The 27,096-nt window shown below is 39.2% G+C and overlaps 1 protein-coding gene across 1 annotated transcript in view; it reads left to right on the top strand.

Annotated features, from left to right (window-relative positions):
- hibadhb (3-hydroxyisobutyrate dehydrogenase b) overlaps positions 1 to 27,096 on the top strand; it is a 102,458-nt gene that overhangs the window by 41,412 nt on the left and 33,950 nt on the right. The window contains exons 4-5 of the mRNA XM_020528145.2: positions 17,138 to 17,271; positions 17,862 to 17,938. Coding sequence (XP_020383734.2) covers positions 17,138 to 17,271; positions 17,862 to 17,938 — 211 coding nt within the window. The remainder of the gene's footprint in view (positions 1 to 17,137; positions 17,272 to 17,861; positions 17,939 to 27,096) is intronic.

Here is a 27,096-nt window from a genome sequence, read left to right on the forward strand (position 1 = left end):
GCTCTCTCGCTCTCTCGCTCTCTCGCTCTCTCGCTCTCTCGCTCTCTCGCTCTCTCGCTCTCTCGCTCTCATTTTCAGTAGATGTGTGAGAGCAGGGTGGTGGTGCTGGGTTTGGCCTGACCATTAGGTATCAACCTTCGAGCTTGAAAGAACTCCACATGGGATGGAATCTTAGAGGATGGCATGAACCACAGCCAGACATGTGGCAACATAGGATGAGAGGTCTAGCAAGACATCCAGGAGGACCTCCTTTCGTCTTTTGTGGTATGGCAAGTTACTTACAAGGCAGCCAGTGAGTTTCCAATTGAGGGGGATTATTGCTTCTTAAGTGTTTAAAGGCCCAACTTGCCTTGTTTAATATTAAACTTCCTGTTTTACTAAATATGACGAACCAGTTAGATGTCAAGAAGTAAAGGCACAATGCTGTAATTGTTGGAGATCTGAAATGAAAACTAAGTAGTGGAGAAATTCCAGTTTGGCAGCACCTATGGAGAGAAGAAACAGTTAACAGTCGTATCAGGCCTGAAAAGTTGACTTTCTTTAAACTGAGAAAACTTGACATGGAGACCAGAGTGGATATCTGGTGAATTCAGCTCACTGTTTTTATCTGAAGGATCTCTGTGTTGCGTATCACCAAATTGCATTGCAGGGCGTGATCCATGGGCACTAGTTGCATACATCCCTCATCCGTGGACATTGGCTTCTAGTATTTGCAAATCCCTCATTATCATTGTGGTACCGCTCCGATACACTAGCAGGGAACTCTGGATGCACAGTCTTGCATTGTAGGTTGCACTGGCAACAAACATTTTGAGGCCGCTCTCTTACTTGCCACCTGCCTCCATATTTGCATCATCCGTTCCATGCCTTGACTTGCCAGCTTGACTTGCTGGTCAGCAGTCCTCAGTCAACAGACATGCATCTTACTTTACAGTAATGTGTTGCATCAGTCAATCTCCTGCACCATGTGCCAGCAGTTTAGATGGCACCTTATCTGAGGAAAGATACTCTTGCTTTGAGGAAAATGCTACAAAGTTTTACCAAATTGATTCCTAGGATGACGGGTCTGATAGATAAGGAGAAAAATGCGAGGCAGTTAGGATTGTATTCACTGGAGTTTAGAAGAATGAGAGGGGATCTCTTGGTAACCTGTAAAATTCTAACAGGACTAGATAGTTTAGATGCAGGAAAAGATGTCCCCGATTGCTAGGGAGAACCAGGGATCTAACAGCCCAAGGTTAAAGTTTAGGCCATTTAGGACTGAGATAAAAAGCAATTGTTTCTCTTTCATCCGAACTGTTCTCCACAGAAAGTGGTTTAAGCCAAAATATCGGTGTTTTCAAGAAGTGGGTATATTTGTTGTGGCTGAAGGGATCGAAGGATATAGGGGAGGCTGGGATTGATGCTCAGCTATGATAATATTGAATGGCAGAGCAGGCTTCAGGGGTTGAGTGGCCTACTCCTACTCCTGTCTTTTATGTTTCTGTGGTGACACGCTGCATATACAGCAAGCAAGCAAACAGCCAGTCTGTCATTAGTAGAGGCAAGAGAAGGCAGTTGCTGTGGCATTCTTCAGGGGGTTGGGGAAGATAATGGGCATCCTCTGTGCTGGAAATCACAGATGTGCAATGGAGAAGAAAATGGTTTGATTTGTGAGGGTATGGGGGGGTGGTTTGGGGGTGCAGAATCCACTAGTTCCTTTTTTTTGCTTTTAAAAGGATAGAACATTACACACAGTGCACCGCACAGGACACGGACCTGCAGGCTTCCTAATCCTTGACAATCATAATGCATTGCACTTCCGACCTTGTTTGTTTCACAGATTCCTCTCTCCAACATCGCTGAGCAATTCATTCATTTACATTCACACTGCTGGACACTCAGACCAGGAAAGAGTAAGGATATTTATGAAGAGGGGCCCTGTATGCGCTTTGAAGATGCAGCAGGCTCTGACCACAGACATCCATCCATGGTAAATCCTGTGTGGCAATGAAGCTATGCCTCTTACTGGCGCAGTGATATTTGGGGCAACAATCAGATGCTAAATGTAAGCAATGCCATTTATATTTTTTTTTTGAGAAGTGCGAAATAACTTGTCACCCATGCCTCTTAAATGCCTTGCGTAAGTTTTTTTTCTTCTTTCTCACTCTCCTACATCTTTATGTAATTCCTGGTTCTATAAACTGGAGTGGAGAGAATGTGCTTGGCCATGAAGCCCATTTACCTTAGAGATTTAGTAGGGCATTTCTGTGTTTGGATGGGTCAAACATGCCGAGGGTCGTCGTGCCAGTTTCAAGTTCATCTTCCTTGGGTGAATTCCCAGGGGTCAGAGGGTAAGAATGGTGAAGATGGAGTGTCTGGCCACTTCTGAGAGGAGACCTCTAGGGGGACCTGCATTTGTTCCCTTCTCTGGCTGGGTACTTCCTGCCACTGCCTGTCTCCTCCTGAGGAAGGGGAGCTGAACTGTATGCTAGGTTCCCATCCCCTGTGATCATGCCTTTTGGTCCTGAAGGTCAGTGGTTGCGGTAAACAGAAATTGCAGTTGTGTGTGCTGGAAATTCTAGTCCCTACTCTCCATGGCAGCCATTGTTCTGTTGCATGGCAGTTGCATGGCTCGCTGCTCTGCTGCAGCTCCTGGGCAATGAGACCTGTTGTGCCCCAAATACCCATGTCAGTGTATGTGTCCGTGTCCACGTTCCCTCTGTCTGCTGGTGTCTTGGGAAAGTGGCAGCAGGCAGCAACCTTGTTGATGCGTCTTGTATGGCCTCGGTACTCTTGTTCTGAGGTAGTGGAGGCGGTGTTGGGGGGAGTCGGATGTTTCTCGAGTGATGGTAGACATTCTGGTGGTACCTGCAGGACCCTGAGAGCTGAGGCATTGAGGCTGATGTTTATAAGTGCTGTGCAATGAATGAGATTGACAGAGATTAATGAGAGTTGCAGTGTATTGTCAGTTGGTAGGACATGGATGTCTTGGCATCTCAAGTGGTGTCAGTCTTTTCCTGCAAGGCCCAGGATTCTCCCCTTGTATGGGTGAGGTGCCAAATATTGGCACCCCTTGACCTGGTGAGGGCTTGCTCTGCCCAGTTATCAGCTATCTTCTCCTGGAATGAGAGAAAACAAGGGATTGAGTGAAATAAAGTGGGTGGCACAACGATTCATCCAGGTGGAGGTCAGTAAAAGCTGTGTGAAGGAATGAATGAGTTGGCGTTGCAGAGGGCATGTAGGGTTAATGGGGTGGGACGTTGTTTCTGGGGGAGAAGGGAGATGGAGGAAGAATAATATTGTAGGCAGTACTGGGTAGTAGAGCATGACCATTTGGTGGGTACAGAAGCAGATGGAGTCTGAGGTAGCAGAGGAGTGTGGATCTGCCCTGGTGCAGCAGAAGAGGTGACTGATCTTATTGCATTACCCTGCAGAGAAATGGCCAGCTCTCTCAGAAGCCACTTGCTTGACCTACTAAGAACAAGAGTACGGAGGTCCTTGAGGGAGCATCAGCAAGGCTGACGCTTGCCTCTTTCCCCACCCACACTGTGGAGATGGCACTGACCTGGGTCGTGACCTCTGATCACACTGTCAGCTCCCAGTGACTTTGTCTCCTGCTGGTCCTCCAGGAAGAGGACATCTGCTCTCTGGACAGGTCCTATCCATGAAATGGTATCATGTTCACATTCTGTTATTGATGGAGCAGGGCAGCTTCAGAGTGTTAGCTTTCATCCAGATATACGGTGGCCTTAAGGATATCGACAATGCCAAGTTGTTCTGGGTACAGCATGTGCTAAGATGGGGCTGGAATTGAATGTAAGAGACATCGTTGGGACAGGATAGGTAGTTAATGAGGAAAGTTAGTTAAATATAGTGAGCACTCACTAGGCCTTGGGACCAAAGATCCCTTAAAAGCATGATGCATTTAGCTAAAAAATGTAAAATTTAGGCATGGAGTTTTTAAAATTGGTGTTAGATGCAATATGCAGTTTTTTGAAGTTAGACATGAATACCTTTGGTGTACTTCTGTAATATCATTCTTAAGTTCTTGCTGTGTATCTTCACGCAAGCCCCACCAACCAATACCTTACTCCAAATACACGTGTGTTGTGTGTACGTTCTGTCTGTCCCATCTCTTTCACACATGCACACCTACTTTTCCATTACTAAGTTTTACTTCTACATTGGATTGAATACGGGAGCAGGGTTAGAGCTATCAAATCGAAAGGGTTTAATGTTGCATTTTTAATTTAATGAAAATAGTTATAATTGTAGAAATTTTCACTCCTACATAAACACAAAAAAGCTTAATTAATGATCACTTTTCAAGAGCTGAATGCATGATTTAGCAGTTGCGTGATTTTCAGTAATCTAAAAGCTTCTTATCCCAAAGTCTTCCTCATTTTGCGGCCTCATATCATTAAAAACTTCGTAGCCTGTAACACCTTTTTTAGTTTTTACATCACAACAGTGCCCTTAATCTGTCTTCCCTGTATGATGGATTTTGTTGGCAACCATGACTACCAACTATCTAGTTCATAACTCAATTGAGTTGATTTTACTTTATCCATGTGTAGATCTTTGTCTTTAAAAAAAAAACTAATCGCCATTTGCTAGCTTGTCTAGAGCTATGCACAGGCAGCACAACTTCTATCATACAGAATTATTTCCCTTCATTATTCTAGTACTGCGTCAGTGAATATATGCTCTAATTTCCTGTGCAATGATGATGGTATTTAACTAAACCTACATCACATCAAGACTAATGTAATTGCTGGTGTTACAGTTTGGATTTGTGATCTAAGAGGCAAGTTTCAATTGATCCTCAGTCAACACCAGTTATGCATTTGTAAGAGAAAATGAAGTTCCTAGTCTTACACAAGTGTCCCTCTACCCATTTTTACAGAATGGCAATAGTTATGAGTAGAGCAATCAGACCAGGACTCTGACATTCTCCTTGTGGCCAAGTGAAGCATAGAGGTAATCTGCTGATAAGAGAAAATGGGTTAATTCTTGTGTATGTGGTGTTGTGACCCCTCCCCCTTCTGTATATTTATAACAAATATAATGTAATATTTATCTTTGTATAATTTGATCTTTCAGAATGAGCTATTTAAGTGTGCAATGTTTCATTTCTGTACCAAGCTAAAATGTTGCAACAACCTGAAATTTCTCTTTTAAATAGAAATGGAGAAAAGATTGAATTAATCTTAAATAGTTGGAAGATAATTTATCACAAAGCTTAACACTGGATAAATTATTAATATTTTGGAAGCTATGTTAGAACTATATTCATTATTTTGTATTTGTTTTTTTTAAAATTGCTGTTGCAACCAAGCAAGGAGCTTTAAGTTTGTTCTTATTTGAGATGTAGAAGAATGAGGAATCTGTAGCCCACTAGAGGTCATTGTTCAGTTGTAGCCTATTAATGAACCAGAAACATCTGAGAGGGCAATAAATTACACTGTGGATTTTTCTAATTATGAATTCGTGCTTAATCATTCAATGACAAGTAGGTTGTGGCAGCACATCTATGTATTTTGCATACACAGTTATGCTAATGTGCTATTATATTTCAGTAGATGTTGGTTCTTCATCATTAGAGCAGTTCATTAAAGAAAGCTCTCTTGCCAAATCATAATTGCTGATTATGGGTAATAATTAACTTTTCTTCCCCTCTTGATTCTGTCTGTTTAGTCAAAAAGCCTGGTTTGGCTCTTCCATGATTTTCTTAACTTCTATCTTTTTCTGTTCCAAAGTTCTATGCTGCAATGTCAGCATGCCATTCTGATGATAGTTATCAGAATTCAAACCCAGGCTAATTAAAAGTCCTGCTGACAGTTGCTCTGATCTGACTTCGACTGGTGTTTGATGGTCATTATGGGCAAATAATGAACCAAGGCCACAATCGCAGCAGCTGCCAGTTCTGGACTTTGTTGCAGCTAACTAGTAACGGCCGCTTAGTAATAATGAATGCATCTATCAACTGATTCTCTGCTTCCGCCAGAGAAACAATGAAATTACTTTTATTGCTGCTTTAATTTTCTTGTTTTCATTTCTGGGTAAGTCAATCAACTTTGCTGTGAACAGTGAAAATGCTATGGATTTTAAATCCATAATGCTGTCTTTAGGAAATATTGTACTAACAAAATCAACTGAAGTGATTTTAAGCATTGAATACTATGTGAGCATCTTATTTTCAGTATTTTATATCTGAAATCATCTAGTGTGTTGTGTTCTTCAGAACCCCAAGGGTAATGCCTAAGAGGAGACCAAATATCTAATGTGCATCATTTCTGTTGAAAAGGCAGAAGTGAATCTTGTATAGTTTGCACCTTAATTATCATACCATGAAGCCAATATCTTGTAACTTAAAAGAACAGTAGGGATTTTAAATTTTTGATCGTAAAGATTGGTTGAATAAAATTTTACATCAATCCGATTTGTACTGCTATAGTGAGTTACGCAAGCCGTCCCTGCATTTAAAAACCCTGCTTGTTCTTTCGTCATCTCTTGCTTTGCAAAAAACAGGATCTCACAAGTTATGGGTGAGGGAGCAAAATTATTTAGCTATATCTGATGAAGGATGACCGTTGTCGCACATTGGTCTTGTCTCTGCCAGTTCCATTCCATTTGTTTCACTGCTGTCATCAAGAAGTCTTTGCCTCCATATAAAACTCCATAGTTTGTATAAAATGCTGTTTGAAGAAAAATAAAGAAAACATAGCTCCTGTATTGATCTTAATCTGAAAGAGAGACCTTTAGAAAGCTTCCAAAGAATGTTGAAGTATGAATTTTTTGGTTGAAAAGTACCCTTCAGCTTACATTAACACTTCATTGCTCACGAATCAGTTATGAAAATTGACATGAATTGGATACAAATGCCATTGAAATCCATTAAAACAAATGTAATTTCTATTTATACTATTACTTCCTCATAATATTTCCAGCTAATGAATGGCTGTCCTTCAAAATCTGCTGTTGTTTTACAAATACAACAGCCAATTTTCACGTAAAAACCACAGATAAATTACCACTGGAGATGTTGAATAACCTGCCTTTGCTTCTCCATGTCTATAGTTTAGATATCTTTCCTTCAAACACTTCATCTGAACTTTAGTTACTTCTCTATCTGCATACCTTACATTTACTGTCCATTTACTTTGAACCTTTGTGAAATGTCTTGATGTTTTTCTACTTTCAAGTAGTGATGATAATAGATGTTATCCTGGGCACTCTAAGAATTCTACTGAATGTCTTGAAATAGTTCCATGGGACCCTTTTCATGACCATTTGAACAGACATGCAGATCTTTGATTTTAAACTTAATCCAAAAACCATGTAATCTCACAGCATGGAAATGGACCCTTCGGTCCAACCTCCATTCCCAACAACATCCTGGTAAATCTCTTTTGAACCCTCTTCCATTTAATAATGCCCTTCCAAAATGGGGCGACCAGAACTGCACACAGCACTGTAGAAGAGGCCTCAACAATGTCATGAACATCTCTAACAGTACAACATGTTAAAATGGACTGGAAAGACTGGGATGTTTTTCTCTGCAGTGTAGGAGGTTGAGGGGTGTCCGTAATGAGGTTTATGGAATCATGAGGTGCATAAATAAGGTGAATGACAATGGTCGTTTCCCTAGGGTGAGGTAGTTCAAAACTAGGGAGCATATTCAAAGTTTTTGAAGTTTTGTAGTTCAGGTTGTTGATGCGGTTTGTTGACTTGCTTGCCAAGTTGCTAAGTTTGTTTGCAAATGTTTTGTTACCTAGCATGGTGTCATCAGTGCGCCTCCAGTGTAGCATTGATGTTCATCCCATTTGCTACATGTTTGTTAATGGAGTTCCGGTTTGAGTGCCAGGCTTCCAGGAGCTCTTGTGGGTGTCTTTGCTTTGCTTGGCTTGTCCTAGGATGGCTACGTCAACAGCCGTAGGGAGCATTTTTTTTAACATGAGCGGAGAAAGAATTTAAAAAGAGCATGAGGGACAATCTTTTTACACTGCTTCACATCTGGACTAAACTGCCAGAGAAAGTGGTAGATGCAGGTACAGTTAAAATGTTGAAGACATTTGGATAAGTTCATGAATAGGAAAGGTTTGGGGGGATATGGGCCAAGTGCAGGCAGATGGGACTCGTTTTGTTTGGGATCATGGTTGGCATAGACTATTTAGACCAAAGGGTCTGTTTCCATGCTGTATGACTCTGACACTTCCTTAATGCTGCATTGAAGTGCTAACCTAGATTAACTTGAATCTTTTGAGCACTGATAATGCTGAATGCATTGCTACTGTGGCTCTAGAGAATCTTCGCACAATGTGTTTCTTCTGGAATCTTTGTGGTTGGTGGTGGGTGAAGGGGAATGGATGGCACAGCATTCATAGCAAAAGAGAGGTTATGATACTAATTGAGATATCCTGGTAGTTTAAAGATCAAGGCTATGAATGATTGTTAGTGAATGTGTTTGGATGCATATTATGAGTCAGTGGGAAAGTCTGATCAAGGTTAAAGGGTGGCAGGTAGTCAGGTTTGGTGGGCAGGGGGTGTGGTAGTTGGGTCAATTTGGAGGGTGGTCAGGGAGGGCTCTGGATAAAGGTCGGTGTCCGACTGACAGGGTGTTGCTGAGATGGTAGTCTAGGTTATAATACATTTTAACATTCTATTCCATGCAAAACCCATGCATCTGTCCCAAGCCTCCCACACTGGATCAAAGTCAGAAAATTTTTGTGGAAGGTCCAGGGAGGAGGGGAATTGCCCATCAGCATTACCTTTCCTGGGCAATTTTCAAGTTGGTCCTTCAGGACTTTCTCAGGTCCTGATGTGCATCTTCTATCATACAACTGGTCTCCAATGAAACAGTGTGGGGGTTTTGACCCATTGTGTGCTTATATCCCTGAATACGGCTGAGTGGAATGGTGTGCCAATGGGCCTAAATTTGTAACTCCAGCTGAGACGCATTTCCCAATTATGAAGTCAACAGAGTTTTGGCAAAATATTTCAGCTATTTTCTTTAGCTGAACAAAAGACATGATGTGTAAACTTGCCCTTTCTGTTTGTGAAGGACTGGGCCACGTGAATATATGACTTGTAGAACAAATATGAGAGCTACACTGCAATTCTGACTGAAATTCTTCAATTGGTCCTTGTGCTAAGAATTACTAATGAGGATTGTTCCTGAAATATTGTCCAATCACAGAATTACTAACATTGGACATTGTTTTGACTTTTGTATGTACGAGTTAGTTGCAGTCAGCAGTTTGTCTATTGCAGACAGGGGAAAGGGTGTGCCATTTCATAGGATCTGCCAGTTGTTGGGTTAAACAGTCTGCATACCAGCCATTGCACTAGTTCTAAAACTTGCCTACCACATTTTGTTTTATGGTTGAGAAGTACTCTGCACAATACATGGCACTTCGTTGCTCAATGGTCAGTACAGAACATTGCGTGAAATGAATGTAAACTCTATTGAAATTAATTAAAAACCAAAGTAACTTCAATTTATGTAGCTACTTTCATATAAACTTTCCAGCTAATGAATTGGTTTCCTTCAAAAGCTCTTGTTGTTCTACAAATGTAACCCTTTTTTTTTTAGCTTGTTTGAAGCCTGTTAATAGAGAACGCTGCTTTTTTTTTAACTGCCAGAGTTGGCTTAATTGATCAGTGCCCTTCACATGGAGTATATGCTGTTGTTCCTGTTGAGATTTGGTATTCTTGTAATTCTGTCCTGATAAGAGCAGGATGAAAACCTTTTAAAACCATGTTGTTTTGCTTTTCAGCAATATTAAAATATTGTTTGTTTTATGAATTTCTTCTTAAACTTGATGCTATTTTCTGATGGACATACCACTATAAAAGCTTTTGTGGTATCCTGTGGTTGAATTTAGTCCTTTTCTTAAAAAAAAAAATCAGTTGTAATCCAAACAACATTTGAGTGTTTGTTGTTTTTTCATCCTCCTTTCTCCATTTCTTCTATTTCCTTGCCCTCCAACTTCTGTTTTCAACTTGATTAGTGTCCTGTGATTCTAATAAGAAGAACTCATTCTATAAGCTTTGCCTGTTTCATCTTGTAACTTTTTTTATCTATGGGTTTGATATACTCATTAAGATACAGTCAAAGACATTTCTAATCCATTTGGTCATATTACTGTTGCCATCCATTGGGTCATCTGTTCACTTCCAATTTCAGTATATTGTTCCTGAACAGATGCTTGCATGTTGCAGTATCTTTGTCTCTACAGTGATAGTGTGTGTGTTCAATACCAACTTCTGTCAAGTATAATTCAGCTGGAACCATGTTGGACCATGTTTTTCAGTTGGTGACATTAATTGTCCTTGTTATTATTTGTTTAAATGGTGCAGCAACTTCAGACAAGCAACAGATGTGCAGTTAAATGCCAGATATCCAAAACATCTTGGCTGAGTTGTGCCACCTCACCATTTGCTTTGTGAAAACAATTTCACTGTCTACTTTGCCACCAAAATGCATTCAGTGTTCTCTTTTCGGGCAGTAGATTTGATGTAAACTCTGAAAAAGGTTAAATCTAGTCATTTGAGGCATATGTTGTCTAGAAACATGACTGACAACAATTCCAATCAACCACTCCAACACCATAAATTAACAAGTCTCAATCCCTTAGGAATTCAATCTTCATTTTAAAAATGTAAAGTTAAATAAGTACACTTTCTTTTTCTAAAATCTTTATCCCATCTTTTCATCTCTTAGGTTCTGTATGATCTGCTTCTCTTGCTGTAACATTCAGTGCATGTTTTTTACAATTTATTTTGCGTAAATGCGTGAGCTAAACAGTGTGGAAGTAAATCTAATGAGTATCCGGCACCATTAAATGCACTACTACAGCAAAATCTGACTTAATAAAACCGCTTATTAGTGTGTATAGATTTGAAACACGTAAATGATGTGTGTCCCAGATGCAGTTGCTTGCATGTACTTCATTATTGTCCTAGTAAATAAACCTAGGGAAGTTTTGGTGTGGTTTGTGATGAAAGAATATGCGTTTTAGTTCTGGACCATTGTATATTCTCAACAACTGAAATCTGATATTCCTGAGGACATGTTGCTGTGTTTGTAGTTCCCAATTTAGATTGGGATGATTGTGGTGATGGAATTTGAAAGCCTAGCTTGTGCAGTAAAAGCAGAAAATATCCAGAAGGTCAACAGTCAGCATTTGCAAAAGACTGATTTTAAAACTATATATTTTTTGTGATTTTTGTTTTAATTCTGTTTTAATTTTAGTGTAATGGCTTGTGTTTAATTTTGGCAGATACTGACTGACTTGTGCAGTGCAGGAATTTTCTGATTTTTGTTTTTCAAATTTCCAGTATTCGCAACTTCGACTTTTTAGTTTTGTCTTCATTTGTGTCAGCCTGGTTTCATTCATTTATGCTCTCTAATTACTCTCTCTGCTTCTTCAGCCACCAGCTATAGATACAAATGGCTACACATGCCTGTGCTAAACAGCATTATTTAAAAGGCAATGGGGTATTTTCTTTAAAGAAAGGAGCATCTTGCTAAAATTACAGAAGACACTAGTCAGACCATGTGCAGAACATTGTGAACAAATCTAAGGAAAGATATCCTGGCATTGGAGACGGTTTAGAGATAAGTTAACTAGGTAGAGCCTAGGTTTGGAGAGATGTCTTCTAAAGACAAGCTGAGTAGTTGATCTTGCACTCACTGGAGTTTAGAAGAATAAGAGGTGACCTTTTGAAACATACAAGATTCCTAAGGGACTTTTGACAGGGTAGATGCTGAGACTTTGGATCAGCTTGTTGGAGAATCTCGGACCAGTGAGTTTGATCTTAGAACAATGGATCAGCTATTTTAAGACCGATGAGGAGGAATTTCATCTCTAAGTGGAGTGAATCTGTGGGCTGGTGAGCTCGTGTCATTCAGTATATTCAAGGCCAAGACTGATTTTTAAACAGTAAGGGGATCAAGGTTTCTCTGGATAAGACACAGGAAAGTGGAGCTGATCACTTAAATCAGTCACAATTTTGTTGAATGGCAGAACAGAATTACTAGACCAAATGGCCTACTTTTGCTCCTACATCTGATAGTCTTAAAAATATATGTTCATGTTCGATGTATTAATTTTTGATTGCTCATGATTTCACAGAAGAATAGCTAGCATTCATTGTCAGAACTATGTTAAAAGTTTGTTGTAATCAACCCAAAGATTCTTTTTGGAGTATGCAAAAACTTCTGGGATGATGTTGTTAATTCCTTAACTGGGCTGACACTATTGCAATTCACCATTTTATGGATTTCCTACCAGATTCTACGATATAAATAGATTTAGTTAGAATTTTCCATTTCCAAGTATCCAGCTGCCTTAACTATTCTGCCAGATATATTTTGAAATATTTCTTTGTGTACTTTCTTGACAGTTGGTTCTGAATTTGTCTTTGCTACTGTGAGATTGTTCCACTTGCACTGGCATCACTAATTTTAAGTAATGTAATGGGCTTATCTTTCCCCAAATAGTGATCATGCTTCCAACTCCTAAAAGAACTCTTCATCAATTGGACTTTTGAAATCTTGAAACAGTTTATCCAGTCTTATCCCAGTTCTCAAGTCTTTGACTCCTCCATAATGACTTGAAAGCTTAAAGTGACTTTCTTTTGATGTTTTTGTTGCTGTCACCAAGTCAAAGTTTCTACTTGTATAGAACCATAACAAGACAGTGCTTTACACAAACATTATAAAGCAGGATTTGGTGATACTACGGCAGATGCCCAACTGTGATCAAAGAGGTAGGTATTTTAAAAAAAAAATGTTGAGAGAAAGTGGAGGTGGTTTGTGGAATTCTACAACTTGGGACTGAGGAAGCTGAAGGCACGGCCACCAGTGATGGAGTGATTAAAATGAAGGAAGAGGCTGCAGAGCAATTTGATAACACAGATAAGAATTTTAAAATTGTAGTGTAAACTCAGTGAGCACATGGTTGAATGGACTCAATTATGTCATCAACTTGTTCAAAGATATTACTACACATTGCTAAAAGCAGGTTGGGGGTTGAACCCACACCTCTGGCTCAGAGGTAAAAATGTTACCTTTGTACCACCAGACCCCTTAACTCATGGTTGAGTGGGACTAAAGACACAGGCAGGTGTGCAGTGGTTAGATGTTAGATACTATTTTGTGCAGAGTATGTTGCTTTATCTCTCACCCTAACTCTTCCAAAAGGTTATGGTGATCTGTTGTTTTGAACACTGCAGACCATATGCAATGGATACATAATAGAACTGCAAGATAGCGAGTTCTAGGATTTTGATCCAGTTATAGATGCAATCATTTCCACTTGTCCATGTTAAATTTCATTACTAGCTTATACACTTCATCTCTCTCTTTTTTTTAAGTAGGTCTTCCATACACAATCACCTGGTTTTGGTTTATTATTACCTGAGCATTTGAGCAGTTTGCCTTGAGACAAGATGTGCTTCACACGTTATGCCATGGCTTTCTTCAGCCTGAAAGGCACTTTTAGTCAATATTAGTCAGTTAGATCCTCCTGCTGAATGCGTGGATTAAAATTTATTGACACAGACCTGTTTGCGGCCACGGTGTGAGCATCCTCCTTTTAGATTCCTGACCAATTTTCTTCTCAAGAATAATGATTCTGATCTGTGCTATGTCAAAGGACAGTTTCTACTCAAAGGGGCGCCAGTGGCTTATTTCAATGCTGTTTCCTGAGAGGAATTGAAAGAGATGAAGGAAGGATTTCCCACCCTGGTCTCTGACTCTTTCCTGGAGTTCATACTGCTAGATCTGAGGAACTGAAGTGCTGTTTCTTGAGTTGAGGAAGTAGTTTACACTTCAAACCAAGCAGGCTAGATTGGAAGTGAGCAAGGATGTGAGTAGTAGGACTTTGGTGCCACAAAAGATTAAATAGCCTCATGATGGCTGGAAACGTGATTGGCATCCTGTTTCCAAGTGTCACACCCTTAAAAACTAAATTCCCCAGCATTTTCTTCCACAGAATACTTCAGACCAATACACCACACAAGTCTCATTCATCACTATACACCTCTTCACTTGCAAATCTGAGCAGCCAACAATTATAGTCACCCCATCTTTTTGCCACATTACACTCGTGCCTCTGTCACCCGCCACGTGTTTTCTGTTCTATTCTTTCCGCACAATCCACTTCTCCTGTTTGTAGCTGTCTGCTTTCTTCCCATGTATTAGAACAGAATGCTGCACCACAGGAAACAGCAGAGAATGGGGGCAAGGTGTGGGTTTTCAGTGGCAGTCACCTTGATGGCTGATGGAAATTCATGCCCATTTGGTCCACTAAAGGAGATCATTCTCCAAAGGGCTGCACATGTCAGCAACAAGCTGCCAGGAAAGCCTGAGCCTTCAAAAGCATTGATGCCCTCACTTGCCGAGAAAGTTGATTCTCTGCTAATAGACCTTGTGTAGGAGTGATCGCTGCCTTCGTGCTGGAGCTCTGTGTGTATTGATTTTAGCTGACTTTTAGAGTGGCATGTGACTGAGCAAAAGGCAGCTAATACTGCTGCTGGTGCTGCCTGTCTTGTTCATCATCAGATGTTCAAGGTGGAACTACATCAGCTGCTCCTGCACTGCAGTGAAGGCACATAGCAGAGAAGATCAGACTGACATGAGTAAAGCCCAAATTCATTCAGATGATTTCTAAACATGTAAAAATCACTGAAGCATTGAACAGACAGAATAAATACTGTGAGCACAAGGCAAGTTAGCATCTATGTTTTCAGAACTCTTCATTTCAATGATCAGTTGGTCCCCACTTTGCTCTCACCTCGTTGAACCTGGTGAGTTCCATGCAGCTCATGAAACCCATGCACATGATTTAAATTCAGGATTTCAGTCTCAAATAATTGAGTCATTAAATATTTAAATGACCTGAGCTTCATGAGGAGTGTCCAGGTTAAACCTGGAAATGAGCAATAGCATCAGATAGGCGATCACTGCTTTTTGGTCTTTAAACCTCACTCATACTTGAACCTGCCCTTCATTTAACGATTAAAATTCTGCCTTTTACTTGCCAGCAGAATAAGGGTGAATCTTCACCAGGTCAGATCAGAATATTTTTCTTTTCATATTTTGGCTAGTTGGAAGATGCAAGCTGCTGGTACACTGACTCTGCATCTATTTTTTTCTTGTAATTACCACAGGTGGACATATGGACCAGGATAAAGTGGTAGAAATAAATTATGTGGTACATGGTTCAACATGAATTAAAAAGAAGTACGTGTGGTGATGCCAAGTATATCTTCAAATATAGGGTCAGACTTTATTTAAGGACCAGAAAATTGCAAGAAACTCACTACAATTGACTGTGTAGCAGCTTGTGGGATTAGATCTATAGTTGTGCCATAGGAAACTAAATTAAATTAATTTGATTTTCTTTCCACTTCAGTTTTCAACCTTTTTAAATGGGTGATGATCGCTAGCGAGAATGGGACAGTCAGCCTTTTGAGTCTCGATTGGAAAATCATCACTAGCAAAATATAGTCCAAAAAAAATAGGCAGAGTGCATAAACAGATGTGATGTAGTATAAATACAAAGTGATACTCATAAGAGGGCAGGTTCAAAAGCTGTGGGTATGAAATTTTTCCAGTGACACAGAGCAACAATAGCTTGTGGAACAACATTGCAGAATTCAATGTGCCCTGCCTGAGAAATAAGCATGAAGATTTGAATCAGTCACTAAATAAAGAGGTGTATTTTGAACTAATTTAGAATGACTAAGAGATACACACAGTCATACATCTGTGCCTGTGAGGCCTCTGGAGAACTGTCAAAGACAGAAATGGGAATGACAACAGAAACTGGTTACAAATAAAACATGGCATGGTCTTAAACCAATTGTGCATGCTTATCTTTTGGCAGAAAAGAAAACTAATTGAACATGATAAAGTGTAAAGTTAATTAACACACAAGTTTGTTGATTACCATCATAGGATTATATTGTTCTTTTTGCTACCAGCCTTCTATCCCAGCTGTCTCCCTTTTCAGAAAATGTCATTGGTAAACAATAGAGACACCATAACAAGTCGTAAATGGCTCCAGTGACAGCAGCCCCTAGTGAAGCTGCATCTGTAGAAAATGATTGTATTTGATTACTTATTGAAGATAGCAGTGCAGACATCGCATACTAAGTGCCACTTCTCCACCACTTTACCTTGCACCTGATGTATCCATTGCAAAAATAACTAATATTTATTTTTCTAAATATGCTTCCATGGTCATAACCCTAATTTGGAATTTGAAGTAATCATTTTGGATTGGTACTAATCTAATTTCAAGAATTATGATGACTTGGTCAAACAGATGCTAGCATCTACCTAGCACTTAAAGTAAGAGGTGAGTATGAAAACATTGAGCTAACTTGTGTTTCTTTTCTCTAACCACAACAAAGACTAAAAACAAAAAAGAAACAGCCAAAATTCAGGCCGCTTCATACTAATCAGAAACTGTTGTTTTAAAATGGGGATTGAACTGAACCCATTAGACCACTGGAAGTTTGGTTTATGTTTTTAAAGAACTGTATTAACGGTTGAGGTTTGAAACAGAGGTCTAAACTATTCATGCTTGAAATGAGCTGCAGATTTTTTATTAGAAGGATTGATATTTCGTGAACAGATGTACAAGGTAGTTTTTATATTACATTACCTGCAACTTGAATTAATTTGACTATTAGATCATCTAGATGAATAGACTTAATTTTTAACCAAAATATCTTTCTTATTTGATCTGGTGAGGGAATTGATGTATAGAATATTTTTGTAAGGATTGGTTACTAAAGATTTATCAGCCATTTCCCAAATACAGCCAAAATGTAATTAATGTATTATTCCTTCATCTAACGTAAGTGTTTATACAACTGAAAAACTGCAGCTGTCGAAAGATTAACCAGCTGAGGAGTGTTGTCAGCATTAGTTCAGGTCTAATAAATGACACTATGAAGCTATTTATCAATCTCTCGTCCAGAATAAAGTCTTGCCCTATGATTAATAGTATTCTGTTTGCAAGCTTTGACTATGCTTGTGTAATTATTGTGCTTGTTTTTAGATAAAATGTGTAAAAGGAATGGGGAGATGAAAATAACAAATCTTTTAATACCAATGGTAATGTGATTATTTTAGGTATCGGGGCTGCACGGGCTGGCAACCTCACTTTCATGGTCGGGGGATTGGAAGGAGAATTTAATGCAGCCAAAGAATTGCTGAGCTGCATGGGAAACAATGTGGTTTACTGTGGAGAGGTTGGAACTGGACAGGTAACAAAAAGAAGAAATTATACTTGAATATGGAGCCATGTTTAATAAAGTTAAGTTCTCCCTGCTGTCAGAATCTCACTTCAAGTAGTTTTTTTTTCCTCCATGTGGAAAGTGCACCCATACTTTTACAACATAAATGGGATGGCTAAATTCATGAAGTCTTAAAGATTTATAGCATGTGCTGCTCAGTTAATAAGACTTGGTTGGGTTGGGGTATGTTTTGACTTTAGTGGCAGCACAAAATGAATAATGGTGAATCAACAACCCAATTTACACCCCACCTGAATATTTTTTCATAAAAATCTATGCAGAGCGTAATCTGGTAGGGTATGAAATGGGTTGATTTGCTGTTGACCATTTTGCTGAGCCACCGAAATGGTATTTCATCTCCAAGTGCAAGATTATATCTGAAAATGAAGCTAGTGTTTCTGAAGTAACTGGTTCTTCCAGGTCAGCTCATTTTTAAACTGCTGACAATATTTTGAATCATTGTTGTGCAATACATGTGTAATTTGTTCTGCTGGTATTTGAGTGCATGCGTCATTTCAAAGTTGTTTACCACTTTCATCCATTGTGACTTATGTTCACAGGCAGCAAAGCTCTGTAACAACATGCTTCTAGCTATCGCCATGATTGGAACTGCTGAAACAATGAATCTGGGAATCAGGTTGGTTAATTATTTCTGTTTATTTCTCTCGCTTCCTTCTGTTTGCTTGGATCATTTTCAAGTTTTGCACCCCTTTGAGAGGCTGTGACTAGTGAGGTACCGCAGTACTTGGAGTCCCAATTGTTCACGACATATATCAGTAATTTGGAGGTGAGGACCAAACATAATATTTCCAAATTTGTGGATGATACAAAGCTAAGTAGGAATGTGTTGTGAGAAAAATGTAAAGTAGCTTCAAGATGATTTCAGCAGGCTTAATGAATGGATTGGAGCACTGCAGGTGGAATGTAATATATAAAAATGTGAATTATCCACTCTTTTTGGTAGGAGAAGCAGATGTGCAAAGTATTTAAGTGGCAAGAGTTTGGTAAGTATAGATGTACAACGGGACCTAGGTATTCTTTTAGATAGATATCGCTGAAGATTAACATGTAGGTGCAGCATGCTATTAGGAAGGCTAATGGAATGTTGACCTTGATTACAAGAGGACTTGAGTCCATGAATAGTGAAATCTTGCTTTAGTTGTGTAGGAGAGTGGTTAGACCACAGCTGGGGTATTGTGTGCGTTTTTGTTATCCTTTAGTGCAAGAAAGATTAATGCCATTTGAGGGAGTGCAACAAAGATTCACCAGACTTGTTACCCAAATGGTAGGACTGGTCTATGAAGACAGATTGGGAAAACTGGGCCTGATTCCCAGAGTTTGGAAGAATGAGAAATGATCTCATTGAAGTTTACACAATACTGAAAGGGAGAGACAGGATAGATGCAGGCAGGATGTTTCTAAGTTTTGGAGTTGAGAACTAGGTACCACAATCTTAAAAAATTAAATTAAGGTTGCCTCTTAGTTCTGAGATGAAGGGAATTTTTTACTCCATGGTTGTGAAACTGTACCAAAGAGGGCTATAGAAGCTCGCTCATGGAGAATGCTTGAGGTAAGGCATCGATAGATTTTTAATTACCAATATTGTACATGGTTATGAGGATGGGATGGGGAAAAGGTATTGAATGGCTGATTGGCCAAATTTCTTTCTTACAGTACTATAATGTCCCTCTATACTTCTTGCAAATAAAAATGTCCCATGTCAATCTTAAATTTCAGCTTAGGCCAATGCCTGCAGCCTTTTACTATTTATGAAAGATTTTAAAATTTTCAGTCTGGTGTGGCTTAGCTCCTAAGTTTTTAGAATTTTGCTTGGTGCTCTCTTCACCCTCACCCCATTCATGTCCTGACATTAGAGCAAATAGTTTCTGTAGATTTCCCTTTTTTAAACCCATTGTGATTTTAAACACTGTTACACTCTAGTCCAAGGAATGCTTATTTAGGCATACACTCAGTCCTCATTATCAGCTGATTAGTTGTCTAACTTTAGTTTTTGTATTGGCTCACTCAGTCTGCATCAGTAAAACGATTGTGGTTCTTTGCAGTATATAAGAGTCATACCTGCGTGTTTTTTATGTGAGAAATTCCATGCCCCTATTCTTCGCCTCCTATCTACCATTAGAAATGTTTCTTAAAACTGCTCTCTAGTTCCTCATTTTGGGTAATTTGTTACAACAAAATTCAAAAATATACCAGTACCATGGAGGAAAAATGTCTACTGTTAACAATGAGTGGATTGGTCATGCAACAACAACAAAATAACCAACTCTCCATGACTACAATTTCTCTTGTTTGTGCTATAGTTCATTTTATTAAAATTTTCTACCATTCAGCACTGAATGATCAAGTATGTGTCAAATGAAACTGATATGGGTAAACATCAATATCCTCAGTTTGGTATTATTACACTTCTATGTAATGTCTTATGTTTATGTAATTAATATCTGTAGGTAGAAAAGACAGAAGATATTATGGAGCTTGTTCAAAATAAAACACAGCAGTGTGACAGAGTTACCTTACTGGAATTGAATGGGGTGAACCAATTTAAAGAAGATTACAAACTACCCTGTCCTTCACACTTTTGGATTAATCTTCATAACGCTTTGTTGTTACAGCACAAAACTGTTGTGTTGGTTGTAACAATTTTTAGGTGAATTTTTTTGGATGTATCAATATACTTCCTTACTGAAATGTGCTCCTAATTTGGGAACTAATCTCAATCTCCCTCTGGGACACCCTAAGAATAACTGCTGTGGGTATTGAGTATTGACATTTTGAGATAGGAGTTATTTTTTTGGATTAGTGTGAAGTGTTTTGCCTTCCAACTGGTTCTATTGTGCCAGAACTTAAACTTGGCATTAACAGTAGATGAGAAAAGTCAGAAGCTTTTCTATTCGCGCACCACCTAAAGCAATTCTAAAATACAAATGATGATGCAGTGCCAGGTCTACTTGTACAAATTACAGAATTCACAGTAAAGGGTAGCAGAGAGCAGAAATTGTTTTGAGGGTAGAGTTTCAGACCAAGGCAATACATTGGAGCAAGCAATCCTCTTGTGGTTATTGTTGCCAGTAATGTAATTGCAGCAAATAACTCCATATTCTGACAATACAAGCAGAATTTTCATTGACCAGAACAGTAATTGCAAAACTGTTAAATCCATAAGTAAATTTAGAACTGAAGATTGTAATGGTCACACATTGCTAGACCTTATTTGTATAGGTTTTAAAACAGACAAAATACGTTTCATCACAAACCTTTTCATAAATCCTTTTGCACCACTTCAAAGCCAAGGTTTGTTAGAAATTCTTCGCATTAAACAATATTGATGCTGATCCAAGGCACTTATACAAGTGAGCTGTTTACCCATATCAGTATCATTTGACACACATTTGATCATTCAGTGCTGAATGGTAGAAAATATTAATAAATGAACTATAGCATAAACAAGAGAAATTGTAGTCATGGAGAGTTGGTTATTTTGTTGTTGTTGCATGGCTGATCCACTCATTGTTAACAGTAGTCATTTTTCCCCTATGGTACTAGTATACTTTTGAATTTTGTTGTAATAAATTACCCAAAATGTCCAACTGTAAAAGCAAAAATGTCTTCACTGAGAGAGCTTACGGACTGACCCCTTAGTAGCCAGATGAGCATAGTTTTTTCATAAAATAACCTAAAGATTTGGCTGATGTGTTTTATCCATTTTGATTCTGTTCTTGAGCTTCTCCAAAAAGGTCCACAATTCTGTGGGAGAATTTCAATCCCAAACCTACTTTGCTCCAATCAATAAACTGCAAAGCTGAACTCCCATTCTAATTATTCTTGGACAGTAAAAATTCAAAGTCTCCATTTTAAGGTTCATAAGGTGGCATTAATAGTCACATCCAATCCAATTCCAGTATGGTAACTCCCTTCACATTACTGAGTTTTATTTTGAAAAGGCTTGAAAATATCTTGGATATTCTGAGGAAGGGTCACTGAGCCCCAAAACTTTAACTGATTTCTCTTCACAGATCCCGCCAGACCTGCTGAGCTTTCCCACCGACAACTTCTGTTGATTCTGATTTACAGCATCCCAGTCCTTTTGACTTTTATTTCAAAAGTATCTTCTCCTTTTTCTACCTACAGATGTTACATACACATAAGACATTACATATTGGATAGAGAAATAAAAGACTCCCAAATTTGCACATTGCATTTCTAGTCCCAACAATCTCAACATGTACTAGCAGTAAGCAGCAGTTTAACGGCCAATCTGTACTTATAGAAGTTAAATATAGCCTCTCAAATTTCTAAGTCACAACACTTGTGCTTGACGTTTATCTTATTCTACCATGTATTTGAAGCATTTTTTCAGAGGAAGATTTTAATGCGTATTAATAAATATTTAAGGTGTGAGATTAAGACATTTTGAATACAAGGAGTTGCTGTCTTTCCTGGGTTCAATTTTTGTTCTTCAATCAACCTCGCCTGCTCTCCACCATTCTCCACAATCGAAACACAAGTTTTCAATATCCAGTGCAACAACTGGCAAGAGGAACGTAACATACATATCTTTGGAAAAATGACAATTAGCACATGGATATTTAAAATTGTTTCGAATAGATAAGTTGTGATCAACTGCAGAGCTAACTCTTGGCACCCAGCATAATTGTTCTTCCATCATTATTAGATCTACCTTGAAGTTACATTAAGTTTAATTTTTAAACAACTTTTTTTCATGCCGCTTTCACACTTTCAGGAATGTATTTTTTTTCTTGCTCGGAATACAGATATATGGACACCTGAAACTGTTTGCTTAAGTCTTTCTTGTTCAGGCTCTTAAAAGAAGAAAGGTGACTGTTCAGCGAAAGCATACACACATGCGTACACTAGAAAAGAGTTGTTGTTTCAAACCCATTTTTGGTTCCATGTGTGACAGTGCAAAACTGACCATTATCTTTGCCCTTTTGCCAAACAGATGATCTGTAGTAATGATTTTTTTTTTGGTTATTGGTTATAAATGGCAGTGTTTTAAGAGTTTGGAGAGCTGTCAGTGATTGTAAAAATATATTGAATTTCTGCATTACTTTGAACACTCTATCTTCAATCCAACCACTGGCTTTTGTCCAAATATATACAACAACTGACTATGGATGGGACAAATGTCTGTAACGTGGTATGAAGACTGATTACCCGGGCATCGTTGAAGAAGGCCTAGCACTGTCTGAAGGATTGTCATAGGCGTGCATTACATCATTTTTTAAAAAGCAAAATGACAAACATTTTCTAAATGGCATTGATCATATTTTAATGTAGTAGCTTTGGACCAAACTTGCAGTTTTTTTCATTATTTCTACAATGCTTCAGAACTGTAAAATAATTCAGTGTGCATTTTGTAGTAGATTTCTTTGACTGTAACAGCAATTTTAATACAGTAGAATTTACTAGTGATAAACCTAAAAGGAGACATTTATGTTTAATTATTGCCTGAAGATGTGGTTGTTCAGCTGCTGTGGCCTTGCCTCAGATGTAAGGCCATATCTATCTATTAAGTTGTCATAATGTAACTGAGATAAAAGAGGAGTTTAGCCAGAGGAGACTAATTGGATTGTCAATATATTTTACCATTTACATTTTAAAATCAACTCCCTGGAACAGCCAATTGTGATCTCTATTTTGTGTTGAAACTGCAGGGTGGCAAAGTACCTCATAGTACTTTCACACAATATGTATATTGTTTTGGAGTCAACATGGTGCAAATTATTTTGCTCTTGCCTACGAAAATCCACTTCGTACAGAGCAATAGTCATTCTAATTTCAATTGAGAAATGTTACAGCTTTGATAGCTGAATACTGAAGGTTTTAAAGCTACCCAGTAAAGAATCTTTTGCTTTGTAAATCACCCTGTAATATCCCTTTGTAATTGGCAGCAAAATAATGCTGTGACTGCAATTTGATAATTAATACAACTTCACTGGAAGAAATCCATTCTTTGGTATGATCAGTCCACTGAATATGTTCAGGACATTTTGTGACCAAAATCCAGAGCAGTGAGCAGTATTTTGTCATTTGCAAATACTTCAATCAATGTGTTCTCCATAGGTATGTTGTAACAGGTACGAGGTGAGACTTGAACCCTAGCCTCTGGCCTAGGAATAGGGACTTCACCACTGCACTATAGAGCCCCATTTTTCAGTGGTAAATTTGGTAAATATAGGAATATTTAGCCTTCAATATCACTATCAATCTTTCACCAACTAGGGAAGAGACTCAAATAGCACACGAAGTTAACATTTTTGAAAATCAACTGAGCTGAAATGTCATTAACTTGGCAACCAAGTGATGAGAGTTTGAAACACTGTCGATAATATTGTGCATTGAACACCACTTTTGTGCGCAATCCATTTGTAATTCTTCAGAGGCATTCCATTTGTAAGTACATATATTACTGCCACCATTTTAAGTTGACAAATGAATCGATTGCAGGCAGTGAAGTGTGTTTCTTTCTCATACTATGTAATTTCAGAGCCCAAGATCAAATTTTGATATTTTAAAGGAAAAAACTAAAACACAACTGTGGATGCTGAAGATGTGAAACAAAACAGAAATTGCTGGAGAAATTCCGCAGATCTGGCAGCATCTGTGGAGAAGGGTCACTGTACTGTATGTTAACTGTGCTTTCTCTCCACGGATTCTGCCATACTTGCTGAGTTTCTCCAGCAATTTCAGGGTTTTTCTTTAATTGGTTCTTATGGAGGGGAATTCCATGAAATTTCTTGATTTCAGTAAGAGAATGGTAACTAGAATGTATAACATTGGCATCTTGAAGGTCTGAATCAGTCATTGCATGACTATACCTGTTGAACAGAATCTACCTTTTGAATCTCCCTACCTACTGATTAGTAGTTGAAAGTATAGCTTGGTGAGGTGGAATTGAATAGTAGAAAAATGCTGACGTGATATTAGTTGTTTAAAATAAAGTTCACCAGACATTTTTGACATAGCTTCAAATGGCCTCTCAGAAATAACACTAGATGATATTCATGACTTTTCTTTACTGACTCTATTGATCATGCAAAGACAACCTCAAGAAGCAAAGTTATACTCCTTCAGTTCATCCATAGGAGGGTCACCTGTGAATTTACAAACTAGTGAAGAGCTGCTTATTAACCACTCACTACAAGTGTTAGAAATGTTAAGTGATGATGGATGCAGAAAGGACGTTTGATGACGACTCGTCTACTGAGGTAGTATGGGCTGAGGTTAGAACCAGGAAAGGAGAGGTCACCCTGTTGGGAGTTTTCTATAGGCCTCCGAAAAGTTCTAGAGATGTCGAGGAAAAGATTGCAAAGATGATTCTGGATAGGAGCGCAAGTAACAGGGTAGTTGTTATGGGGGACTTTAACTTTCCAAATATTGACTGGAAACGCTATAGTTAGAGTACTTCAGATGGGTCAGTTTTTGTCCAATGTGTGCAGGAAGGTTTCCTGACACAGTATGTAGATAGGCCAACAAGAGGCGAGGCCACATTGGATTTGGTACTGGGTAATGAACCAGGCCAGGTGTTAGATTTGGAGGTAGGTGAGCACTTTGGTGATAGTGACCACAATTCAGTTACGTTTACTTTAGTGATGGAAAGGGATCGGTATATACCGCAGGGCAAGAGTTATAGCTGGGGGAAAGGCAATTATGAAGCGATGAGGCAAGATTTAGGATGCATAGGATGGAGAAGGAAACTACAGGGGCTGGGCACAATTGAAATGTGGAGCTTGTTCAAGGAACAGCTACTGCGTGTCCTTGAGAAGTATGTACCTGTCAGGCAGGGAGGAAGTGGTCGAGCGAGGGAACCATGGTTTACTAAAGAAGTTGAATCTCTTGTCAAGAGGAAGAAGGAGGCTTATGTGGAGATGAGGCGTGAAGGCTCAGTTAGGGCGCTTGAGAGTTACAAGTTAGCCAGGAAGGACCTAAAGAGAGAGCTAAGAAGAGCCAAGAGGGGACATGAGAAGTCTTTAGCAGGTAGGATCACGGAAAACCCTAAAGCTTTCTATAGGTATGTCAGGAATAAAAGAATGACTAGAGTAAGATTGGGGCCAGTCAAGGACAGTAGTGGGAAGTTGTGCGTGGAGTCCGAAGAGATAGGAGAGGTGCTAAATGAATATTTTTCGTCTGTCTTTTTCCTGTGTGAATACTATGTAGTCAAGGAGAATACTGAGATACAGTCTATTAGACTAGACGGGATTGAGGCTCATAAGGAGGAGGTGTTAGCAATTCTGGAAGGTGTGAAAATAGATAAGTCCCCTGGGCCGGATGGGATTTATCCTAGGATTCTCTGGGAAGCTAGAGAGGAGATTGCAGAGCCTTTGGCTTTGATCTTTATGTCGTCATTGTCTTCAGGGATAGTGCCAGAAGACTGGAGACTAGCAAATGTTGTCCCCTTGTTCAAGAAGGGGAGTAGAGACAACCCTGGTAATTATAGACCAGTGAGCCTTACTTCGGTTGTGGGTAAAGTGTTGGAAAGGATTATAAGAGATAGGATTTATAATCATCTAGAAAGGAATAATTTGATTAGGGATAGTCAACACGGTTTTGTGAAGGGTAGGTCGTGCCTCACAAACCTTATTGAGTTCTTTGAGAAGGTGACCAAACAAGTGGATGAGGGTAAAGCGGTTGATGTGGTGTATATGGATTTCAGTAAAGCGTTTGATAAGGTTCCCCATGGTAGGCTATTGCAGAAAATACGGAGGCATGGGATTGAGGGTGATTTAGTGGTTTGGATCAGAAATTGGCTAGCTGTAAGAAGACAGAGGGTGGTGGTTGATGGGAAATGTTCATCCTGGAGTTCAGTTACTAGTGGTGTACCTCAAGGATCTGTTTTGGGGCCACTGCTGTTTGTCATTTTTATAAATGACCTGGATGAGGGCGTAGAAGGATGGGTTAGTAAATTTGCGGATGACACCAAAGTCGCTGGAGTTGTGGATAGTGCGGAAGGATGTTGCAGGTTACAGAGGGACATAGATAAGCTGCAGAGCTGGGCTGAGAGGTGGCAAATGGAGTTTAATGCGGAAAAGTGTGAGGTGATTCACTTTGGAAGGAGTAACAGGAATACAGAGTACTGGGCTAATGGTAAGATTCTTGGTAGTGTGGATGTGCAGAAAGATCTCGGTGTCCATGTGCATAGATCACTGAAAGTTGCCACCCAGGTTGATAGCGTTTTTAAGAAGGCGTACAGTATGTTAGGTTTTATTGGTAGAGGGATTGAGTTTCGGAGCCATGAGGTCATGTTGCAGCTGTACAAAACTCTGGTGCGGCCGCACTTGGAGTATTGCGTACAGTTCTGGTCACCGCATTATAGGAAGGATGTGGAAGCATTGGAAAGGGTGCAGAGGAGATTTACCAGGATGTTGCCTGGTATGGAGGGAAGGTCTTATGAGGAAAGGCTGAGGGTCTTGAGGCTGTTTTCGTTAGAAGAAGGTTAAGAGGTGACTTGATAGAGACATACAAGATGATCAGAGGATTAGATAGGGTGGACAGTGGGAGCCTTTTTCCTTGGATGGTGATGGCTAGCACGAGGGGACATAGCTTTAAATTGAGGGGTGATAGATATAGGACAGATGTCAGAGGTAGGTTCTTTACTCAGAGAGTAGTAAGGGCGTGGAATGCCCTGCCTGCAAAAATAGTAGACTCGCCCACTTTAAGGGCATTTAAATGGTCATTGGATAAACATATGGATGATAATGGAATAGTTTAGGTTAGATGGGCTTCAGATTGGTTTCACAGGTCGGCGCAACATCG

Source organism: Rhincodon typus, chromosome 2 (assembly GCF_021869965.1).
Source record: "Rhincodon typus isolate 14 chromosome 2, sRhiTyp1.1, whole genome shotgun sequence".
In the NCBI taxonomy this organism is placed as follows: Eukaryota; Metazoa; Chordata; class Chondrichthyes; order Orectolobiformes; family Rhincodontidae; genus Rhincodon; species Rhincodon typus.